Source organism: Zingiber officinale, chromosome 10B (assembly GCF_018446385.1).
Source record: "Zingiber officinale cultivar Zhangliang chromosome 10B, Zo_v1.1, whole genome shotgun sequence".
NCBI classification, from domain to species: domain Eukaryota; kingdom Viridiplantae; phylum Streptophyta; class Magnoliopsida; order Zingiberales; family Zingiberaceae; genus Zingiber; species Zingiber officinale.
Genome location: NC_056005.1, coordinates 93,431,689 through 93,442,223, shown reverse-complemented (window position 1 = coordinate 93,442,223; position 10,535 = coordinate 93,431,689). Strand labels below are relative to the sequence as shown.

Below are 10,535 nucleotides of genomic sequence, written 5' to 3'. Positions count from 1 at the left end.
AGCTCTCGTGTAACGGACGTTCGAATTTTTCACAGGATAACATATCATACATTCAATCCACTTATGATATTGAGCTATTCGTCAAGACTCATCTATATATATTTTTTTTATTTGCCCTGATTGTTGATGGATAAATTTTAATTAGGCTCTAGAATAAGATGATAAAAATGTGGCCTGAATTGGCATGGTCCCCTTCTACTGTACTCTATGCATGATTCCATCTATCTCCATTCTTTTATCCTCCACCACCTCTCCTTTCTACTTCTCTTAAGAATTAACTCCATCAATATGTCGATCTTCTCTTCTCCTCCTTTCTCTAGCTTTTTAGATCTCAAAGATCTTGAAGAAATTAAGCATCAACAAGTAATCGATTGAGTTGATAGGCATCTAATGGAGGCATTTAGAGTGGTGATACAACCGGCACCTTCCTCCTCTTCTCCTTCCTTGTTGGCCTCTCTGTGGATGGCGGCAGAAGGCGGCGGCGGCGACAACTGGCAGCCGGAGCACATGTTTGACAAGGTGGTGACGCCGAGTGACGTCGGGAAGCTGAACAGGCTGGTGATCCCGAAGCAGTGCGCGGAGAGGTTCTTCCCGTTGGAGCCGGAGATGGCCGACAAGGGGGTGGTGCTCTGCTTCGAGGACGCCGGCGGCGAGCGGTGGAGCTTCCGCTACTCCTACTGGCACAGCAGCCAGAGCTACGTGATGACCAAGGGGTGGAGCCGCTTCGTCAAAGATAAGAACCTCCACGCCGGGGACACCGTCTCCTTCCTCCGCGCCACCGCAGGCAGCCGCCTCTTCATCGACCTGCACCACCGCCTTCCGCCTCCCGGAGTCGCACCCTGGGGAGGACATACCGCCGCTGACCACCTCGTACGCTACAGCCGAACACTGCCGGTGCTTCCCCTGCAACCCATCATCGGATCCGTCAAACAAACAGCTTCTGACGACGACGACGACGGCACGGTGCTGGACTCGGTCCCAGTGGTCATTGGCGCCGTGACGCCTACACCCAAGGCGGCGCCCAAGAGGCTCAGGCTCTTCGGAGTCAACCTGGAGTACTGCTCCGACCTGCCGCCGCCGGACTCCAGCATGCAGCAACAACTCCGGCCGCTGGAGGACTAGCAGCAAACACAGAGAGATCAAAGAAGGAGGATGAACATGTTAATCAAACCGATTCTGCATTAATTTTTTTTTTGTTTAATTTCTGTATAATTATTCAATTACAAGATAATTATTATATACATTATTTTTGTTAAACTTGATCCGATGATAAGAGTCCACCCCTCATAGGGTTATGGCCACGGTGAAAGTCAAAGTCCAGGCGGTCGACGTCCATGTGTCGCTGGTCGGTCGAACAACTCACTCGCTCGACCGGGACAAAGAAGTACCGATCAGATAGCACCACAGCTCGACCAGCCACCAAGCTTCCGACGCTCAAAACATGACATATGTCGAGCGGCCAGCTCACTCGGACTTACATCGAACCTCAGAACCGGTGAAAAAGGATCACAGCACGACAACGGAACTCTGACAATGGAATGTCGGCCGAGCGGCCACTCCGCTCAACCAAAGGGCTAGGCCACCCGAACGGCTAAAGGCTGGCTGAGTGGTTGTCACGCTCGGCCCACTAACAGACAAAAGGAAGATTAGCCGATATCCTCGTGGGAACTCGTGCCACCAACATACGGCATGGTTGGCGACATGGGTAGTAGAGGATCATACAGCGGAAGTTTCCACTGTCATTTCGGAGATATGCTCGGGTCATTGAGGTATAGTGTCAGGGACGCTTACCTGGTATGTCTTTTCAGGGTAAGCTTTTAAAAGCGTGCATGCCTCGAGGAGCTTGCACGTGAGTCTTCGGAGCCTTATATAAAGGGCCCCAAGCTTCAACAGAGGTATATATACTTTACTGTAGCTACTGTTACTCTGCTTCTCTGCTTTCTCGCTTATACATCACTGGAGACTGACTTGAGCGTCGGAGGGGCATCGCCGGGAAACCCCTCCCTGGTTCGGCACTGACGCTGCTATGGTTGCAGGTCTCTCTGACTCGGAGTTTACCAACAGTCAACAGGAGCGTCACGTCCCCCAACATCCATAGCCTCGACTCTCGGACAGGATCAAAATTTATTTAGGTAAATCGGGAAGTGCACGCGGCGACTAGCCCAGAAGCCCAGCATCCTTTGGTTACACCCCCATTTGGAGGGAAAATTCCTACAAATACGCCATAGCTGGGGTTCGAACCACAGGTGCCTGGATGACAACCTAAATATCCTACCGTGACACCATAGCCCAGGGGACATGGTGCCGGTATATCATGACATTTACATTTTAGTGACATCATCTAAAAATGTCCTATAAAGTGATGTCGTCTTATACCTTCCTCGCATTCCTAACATTTTCAATGCTTACTTCAAAAATGTACCAATATATGGATATAAAAATCATATTTTAAGAATATTTATGTATTTCTTGTTATTATCACAATAAAGATAAATTTAAATATCACATAAACTTATTTAAATGTTTATCTCCATATCAATCATTGAAAGTGGTTTCATTGCACCTTCATCTTCCTCTTCAATAGCTGACCCACAGATCTACCGAAGTATTGTTGGTGTCCTACAATATATCATCATTATACGACTGATACGGTACATAATGATGGGGTCCAATAAGGTTGGGCAGTTAGAAGTCAAGGGGGTGCGGTAGTCAGAAGTCAAGGGGGCGTGGCAGTCATAAGTCAAGCGGACGTGGCAGTCAAAAGTTAAGGGGACGGGGGCAATCAACAAGAAGGGAAAGAGGGAGTAGGATTAGGTGACGACGTCAACAACTTAATTCCTGGTCAGGTTCGCACAAGCCAGAACTCCGGATCTGAGACACCTGGGTAAACAGTCGAGGTGATACCTGATCTGAAGTTAATGGGTTAGGCTCTCCTGGCCTAGTTGTACTCAGGTCTAATGCTCTCAGTAAGCTAAACTCCCGGAGAGCTAACTCTCGGTCAGCTCTTGGACAGTCTCTCCACGGCTCCCTGCCCCCCAAGGTTTAGGCCGAACGTTATACTCAACTGGTCATCCCGAGCCGCCCTATTCATGCTCGGTCGGGACAGAATGCGCAATAGGACAATGAGGTCAGAGAATCGTAACCGACCGTCAGTGAATAACTACTGAATGTCAGGGAATATTCCAACGGTCTGCAGCCACCTGTGAATGGAACCTTCCTTCAGTCTATAGGAGGATGCCACGTGTCCTCGATCACCCGGTAAGTCCTGACACCCAACATTTTCTGACACTAGTCAGGCTCCAGGAGGTACGCACTATCATATAAAAAGGGAGGTCCTCTCCCTTGTGTAGGTACACTCTCTCGCACATTCACACTTGTCTTCTACTTACTTTCTTCTTCGTACACTGTTCTTTTGGAGGAAAAGTACCTGACTAGAGCATCAGAGGGCCTGCTCTGGGGACTTTTCCCCTAGTTTCTAGCCTCTAACGCCCATGTGCTTGTCTAAGTATGGGCAGAGCTTAGGTACCACTGGCTTAGTCATCGTCGTCCGTCAGCACCACGTGGGAGTCCATTTTTGGAAGCGTATACAAGAAAGTGGTCTCAATCACCCCTCTGTCAACGTCTGCGATAGCTTATCCGTCCATCATTTGACTCAAATTCCGGACAGGATCAATTTGACACCATCTGTGGGAACTTTCTTCACCTGTTTTGGAGCTTGAAGATGGAGGAGACTGGACGAATCAATGTGACCATGACGGCAGGGGAGTACGAGATGTTCAAGGAAGCTAAGAGACGAGCGGCTTCCGAAAAACAGACCACTGCCTCGCGACTATACAAAATGCCTGTTGTTTCCAAGGACCCGACTCATGTTTCGGATAGAGGGTCTAAGAGGAAGCAACCTGAGGAATTCCCCCCGGTCTTCTACCGGGAACCAATCCCGGACTACTACCATAAGGGCCCGGACTGTTATAATAAAAAAGAGCAACCACAGGCCTCTATGACGGAAAGTTCCCCACCCAAGGACAAAGAAGGGGAAGGCTATAGTCCTCCTGGAGGAGCCCGAGGGGAACCTGATAAGCAAGTGCCCTTCTCTTTAAGGATACTAGAGGAGAAACTACCGAAGAGGTACAAGCCCCGGCCATTGGAGAATACGATGGCAGTAAATATCTGGAGGATCATCTCCGCAAGTTCAGGAATGCTATGCTGTTACATCAATATAGTGACGCTATTAAGTGTCGAGTATTTTTGAATACTCTATCTTGCTCAGTACAGAAATGGTTCGATGGATTGTCGAATGGGTCCATCACCTTTTCATGATTTCAAGACTGTCTTCTTGCGCCACTTTACCAGCAACAGAAAGTACCAGAAGATAGGCCACTGCCTCTTCGCTCTTAAGCAGGGGTCGGCTGAGCCCTTCCGAAGTTATATCAAATGCTTTAACCAGGTGGTCCCATCTGCCACCTCAGAAATACTGATGAGCACCTTCTCTCATGGACTAGTAGAGGGGGAGTTCTTCTGAGATCTCATCTGAGATCCCGTAAAGAACTTCAACGAGATGCTCGGGAAGGAAGCTAGCTATATCAATGTGAAGGAAGCTCAGGCTGCTCGACGCAAAGCAGATAAGGTGACTACTCCCACCAACAAGCTAGAGAAGAGGCCTCCCCAACCACCAGCTCAGCCTCTTCCGGGCACCCGGGATGCTCGACCACCCTTCCCTCCTAGTCAAGATCCTAGGTCGACCTAGCGTGTGGCAGCGGTTCAAGCCCCAAGACCTGGATAATGGGGGCCACATTATTACACTTACCATCGGTCCCACACCCATGCCACCAGTGATTGCTTCTGGTTAGCTCGAGACTCTCAGTGCGCCGCTGAGCTAGGCTTGCCTCCGCCTGAGATCGTGCCCAGGACTCAACAGAGGATCCTGGCCAGCCAATAACCCATGGCAAGTCAGTCTGGTGGACTCCTGCTCCACAATACGGGACAAGGAAATCAGTAGCCTGATCACAACCATGAACCCAGGGGAAGCCCGAGAAGAGCAGAATCGGGGAAATTTGGCCATCCGCGAGATCAGTATGATCTCAGGAGGGCCCACAGATGGAGATTCCGCTAGGGCTCGGAAGTCTCATGAGCGGCGCATGGAAATACATGTAGTAGGGTGCAGCAAGGAGCAAGCTACAGGGCCCGTCATCAGCTTTGGGCCACAAGATCTGGAGGGGTTGGAGCTCCCTCACGACGATGCCCTAATAATCAAGGTCGTCATCGCCAATAGTAATGTGGATAGAGTTTTTGTGGATACCGGAAACTCTGTCAACGTGCTATTTAGGAGTGCATTCAAGAGCATGCAAATCGACGTCAGTGAACTCCAGCCCGTGACTACTTCATTGTATGGATTCACCAGCAATGAAGTACGACCCATAGGCCAGATCAAGCTAGCCATATCTTTGGGTAGCGAGCCCTTGGTGAGGACGTGGAGAAGCACCTTCATAGTTGTGGATTCACCGTCCTCATACAACGTCATCTTAGGGAGACCGGCATTACATGAATTCCAGGTGGCAGTCTCCACTTTTTATCAGAAAATCAAATTCCCTATGGGAGACCAGGTCGGGGATGTTAGAGGTGAGCAATTGGTCTCTCACAGATATTATGTTGACATGGTGAAGGTGAAGGCTCGCAAGGCTCAACGAACTCAAGATGGTAGGATTCACGTCATTCAGGAGGAACCTTTGTCTATAGCAGAGGAGCCCATCCCTTGGGAGGAGGTCCAGCTCTATCCTGATCGCTCGGAAAGCCTCACCCGCATATCAAGTGACCTGCCTATCGAAGTCAAGACAGACCTAGTCCAATGCTTGACTTGCAATAGGGACGTCTTCACTTGGTCACCCGAAGAGCTACCTGGGATCAAGCCCAAGGTGGTCAGGCACAGACTACACCTTCTGCCTGATTCTCGACCGATCAAGTAGAAGAAGAGGAATTTCTTGGCCGAGCAAAATAAGATCATCCGAGCTGAAGTAGATCAGCTCCGGAAAGCAGGTCACATTAGAGAGGTACAATTCTCGTCCTAGCTCTCTAATGTGGTCCCGGTAGCTAAACCCAATAATAAGTGGAGAGTCTGCATCGACTTCCGGGACCTCAATCGTGCTAGCCCCAAGGACTACTACCTGCTGCCAAGGATCAATCAGATGGTGGACTCAACCTTGGGATGTGAAAGGATTTGTATGTTTGATGCTTATCAAGGATAGCACCAGATCCCATTGACGCAAGAAGATTAAGAGAAGGTTAGTTTCATCATGGCAGATGGTACCTTCTGTTATACCGTTATGCCTTTTGGATTGAGGAATGCCAAAACTACCTATCAAATGATGATGGATAAGATCTTTCGGGAGCAAATAGGGTGAAATATCGAAGTCTATGTAGATGACATCCTCATCAAATCCACTCTGGCCATAAATTTGATCACGGACATAAAAGAAACCTGTAGCATGCTCCGACAGTATGGGCTGAAGTTCAATACCTTGAAATACTTGTTTGGAGCTCGAGGAGAAAAGTTCTTGGGATACCTCATCATTGAGCGAGGAATTGAAGCAAATCCGGAGAAGGTCCGGGCACTTCGAGATATGAAGGTGTCTCAGAATCTGAAGGAAGCTCAGAATTTGGTGGACCGAATAACAGCACTATCCCAGTTCATATCCTGGTATATGGATAAAGCCCTGTCTTTCTTCAAAGTACTTAGGCGAGCCGCCAAGTTCCAATGGGACGAGAAATGCAGCCAGACCTTCGAGGATTAAAGAAGCACCTGGAGACTTTACCCTCACTGTTCAAGCCTATTGCTGGAGAGCCACTCTGGGTTTATCTGTCAGCCACCCCTGAGACCATGGAGCCGGTGTTGGTGAAAGAGCAGGACGATGTACAGCGGCTAGTGTACTTCTTCAACCATTTAATAAAATGGGTCGAGTCTCGATACACGGCCCTAGAAAAATTGATCTACGGATTGGTACTCATAGCTCGCCGCTTAAGACCCTATTTTCTGGCACACCCCATCACAGTCTTGACTAACAACACCATGGGAAAGACTCTCACTAATATGGAAGTAGCAGGTCGCCTCATCAAATGGGATACAGAGTTGAGAGAATATAACATACAGTACCAACCCCAAACGGTGATTAAGGCACAGGCTCTAGCAGATTTCTTGATGGAGGTTCATCAACCTGACTCCTAGGAAACTTGGAAGATCTATGTGGATGGGTCATCTACCCAGCAAGGAAGCGGAGTTGGGATCCTCCTGATATCCCCTCAGGAAGACATCATGTCAATGGCTGTCAGGTTAAATTTCAGAGCCATGAATAATGAGGCAGAATATGAAGCACTATTGGCAGGCCTGCAAGCAGCTCGGCATGTCGGAGCCACCCGAGTGGTCGTTTATTCAGACTCTCAGCTTGTAGCTCAGCAAGTAGCAATCAACTTCGAAGTCAACAGTGACAAGATGCAGGTATACAGGGAAGCATATGAGAGGATGAAAGAGGATTTTAAAGAGGTCACCATAATCAAAATTCCTAGAGCGGATAATCAACGGGTTGATGAACTAGCCAAAATGGCTAGCTCTTTGACCATTTGGGTGTTGGATAGGTCGATAGCCCAGACCTTCTTAATAGCTCAGATAGACCTACAGAACAATACAGGGGAGCCGATCAACTGGAGGACTCGTTGATCATTTATCTTCAGCAGGGTAGCTTGCCTGATGACCCAGAAGAGGCCAGGTTGATCAGGAAAAGATCTCATATGTATACCCTTATCGGGGACCAGCTGTACAAGCGAGCATTCTCCAGACCGCTACTCAAATGCTTAGGAATGGAAGAAGCGGAGTATGCTTTGCTGGAAGTACATCAGGGATGTTGCGACAACCAAGTGGGAGGAAGGATGCTGGCCTGAAAAGTATTACTGGCTGGGTTTTTCTGGCCCACTCTACAGAAAGATGCTCAAAGATTGGTGAACACTTGTTTATCCTATCAAAAGCATCAGAATCTGACCCATCGACTGGCCAGCACATTGAAAATCTCAATAGTCTCATACCCCTTTGACTAATGTTGCATGGATATTGTAGGACCATTCTCTATGGTGCCAAGGTATAAGAGATTCTTGCTCGTAGTAGTAGATTACTTTTCTAAATGGGTGGAAGCAGAAGCTTTGGCCAGGATTATTGAAGGAGTCGTTATTCAATTCTTATGGAAGAACATCCTCTACCAATTTGGAATACCACACAAATTGGTTTTAGATAATGGAAGATAGCTCCAAGGCCGCAAGATCCAGGCCTGGTGTCAAGGGTTCGGCATAACTCAGGCTTTTACATCTGTCGATTACCCTAAGAGTAATGGGCAAACAGAGGTTACCAATAGGGAGATAGCCAGGGGATTGAAGGTCAAGTTAGACCATGTTGGAGGTGATTGGGTGGAGGAGCTGCCCAGCATTCTCTGGGCCTACCGCACGACCCCTCAACAAAGCATAGGGCTCACACCATTTCACCTGGTCTACGGCGGTGAGGTTGTGGTGCCTATCGAGGTCGAGGTGCCTTCAGTCAGAAGAATGCTATACGATGAAGGGAATGTCGAGCGGCAACTCTCAGAGCTGGACTTGATCAGTGAAATTCACGAACATACAGCTTCCCTCCTAACAACATATCGGTAAATGATGCGTCAAAACTATGACAGAAGGAATGTGCCTCGGTTCTTCGAAGAAGGGGACTTAGTATGGAAGAGGACAAAGCTCGTAGGGGAGGTAACCAAATTAGCACCCCAGTGGGATGGTCCTTATAAAATTGTTAAACGGTTAGCCTCGAGCACCTACTATTTACAAGATACTCGGGGTAGGAAGCTAGACCATCCCCGGAGTACTAACTCCCTCCAGCCCTATCATACTTAAGTTAGTATTTTGTAAGATTTTAGATCAGGGAAATATGATCGGTCGGGGACAAATTGTCAGGTCGGGATACTTGGGTTTAGGACACTCATGAATCTTTTTTAAGACCAGATCAGGACAAGACCCTATGCTTAGGGTAAAGTAGATCCGGCCCCATTGAGTCAAGACTAAGGAGAAGATATGACATCTCTACCAAGTAGAGTACAATAAAGTGTTCATACAATTCATACATAAGTCATTTAAATTCGGCGAATACATTATCGGGCATCTCTCTGAGGATGTGACGATGGTCTAGAAAATCTGCAGGAGGGACTGAAGGCAGATATCAATGCTCCTTAAGTTGTTGAAGCGCCCCCACCGCACCATAAGCCACGGACATGACAAAGCGATCCCTTACCTATGCGCCAAAATCTGGAGAGCGCAAATATTCTTCTAGGCTTGCTTGCAGGCGGTCGTGTTCCCCAGCCTTGTAGGTCTCCAGGGCAATAACAGAGTTTGATAGTGCAGATTGAGCTTGAGATAGCTCTGCTTGTAGAGAACCCAACCTTGTCGCTTGGGACTCCAGGTCCCGCCTCTGGTCCATAATAAGCAGGTCCCGGGAACTCAGCTCTTGGGCCTTGCGATCCGTCTCTTTCTTATGGGCAAACCTTAAATCCTCCAAAGTTGTTGTGCATTGAGCCAATTTTGACTGAGCTTCTTGGCACTTATTCTCGGATGACTTCAGAAGAGCTTCAAGCCTGCTCTTTTCTTCTCGGAGGCGGTCGATCTCTAGCTGGGCCTCCCCCAGGGTTTGTTCATGGGTGGCGTTCACCTTCTTTAAGGTTGACACTTCTGCCCTTAGTTGGGACACGCCCGAGGCAGGGTCAGACAATTTGGATTCTAGGTCAGCCATTGTATCTGTCAAAGCTTTATTTTGTTGATACAGGAGGGAGAACGACTGACTCAACACCATGGACTCAACAAAAGTTTAGGCAGGTAAGCAAATAGTTAGAGTAAAGAGAAAGAAAAGAAAAGGGAGGAGAGTAAAAACTTACCGCAGTAGATCCTTCAGAAAATCGATCCAGCTGAGTGAGCATGGGGAGAGCATGCATCCGCCGTAGACTTTCCTCCCAATCGGTCGATAACTGACCCCTCGGCGTGAGATGACTAGTCTGGGCATTTGACGGACCACGCATGCCCCATTCTGACGGCTTGGTGGCTCGATAATGGCGATAGTGAGAGCGCTGTGATTGTGACGGTCCAACAGCGATCTCGCCTGAAGGAGGATGAGTTGATGACCCGATAGCGATCTCGCTGGGATCAAGATGTGTCGAGGAGGATGGTCGGATGGAGGAAAATCCAGCTTGAGTCGCAGGGGTGTCTTGGGATGCTGGTGTAGGAGGCACTTCGGGAAAGGAGGAAGGCCCGGGTGGGGCATTCGATGTAGCAGGGGCCACTGGAGCATAGGGTTGCTCTGTAACGATGGGAGCTTTCCCTTGCTCAACTCTAGCCCTGGCTTTGGGCGACACAACAGGATCACTTGGGAGTTGGGGACCAGGAATAGAAGTTGAGATTGGTCGGGATGCCGGAGTTGTGGGTTGGGGCTTGGATATTGAGCCGGGTCTCGTAGGTTGGCATCTTGGCAT

General features: G+C 48.7%; 2 protein-coding genes across 2 annotated transcripts; one reads left to right on the top strand and one right to left on the bottom strand.

The window, feature by feature from the left end:
* The first annotated feature begins 296 nt into the window (after positions 1 to 296).
* Positions 297 to 1,241, top strand: LOC122030578 (B3 domain-containing protein Os03g0120900-like). The gene has a single exon (XM_042589783.1). It carries the CDS (start codon positions 391 to 393, stop codon positions 1,120 to 1,122), a length of 732 nt encoding a protein of 243 aa, XP_042445717.1. The 5' UTR covers positions 297 to 390; the 3' UTR covers positions 1,123 to 1,241.
* An 8,066-nt stretch (positions 1,242 to 9,307) lies between these two features.
* On the bottom strand, positions 9,308 to 10,535 carry LOC122029279. Its single transcript, XM_042588213.1, has 2 exons — positions 9,945 to 10,535; positions 9,308 to 9,847 (listed from the first exon to the last, which is right to left on the bottom strand). Exons 1-2 carry the CDS (start codon positions 10,533 to 10,535, stop codon positions 9,308 to 9,310), a joined length of 1,131 nt encoding a protein of 376 aa, XP_042444147.1.

Coding starts and splice junctions, on each gene's coding strand:
- LOC122029279 (XM_042588213.1), bottom strand. CDS start 10,535: ATGCCAAGATGCCAACCTACGAGACCCGGCTCAATATCCAAGCCCCAA. Junction 9,848..9,944: donor TTTCTGAAGGATCTACTGCG/GTAAGTTTTTAC, acceptor GTGTTGAGTCAG/TCGTTCTCCCTCCTGTATCA.
- LOC122030578 (XM_042589783.1), top strand. CDS start 391: ATGGAGGCATTTAGAGTGGTGATACAACCGGCACCTTCCTCCTCTTCT.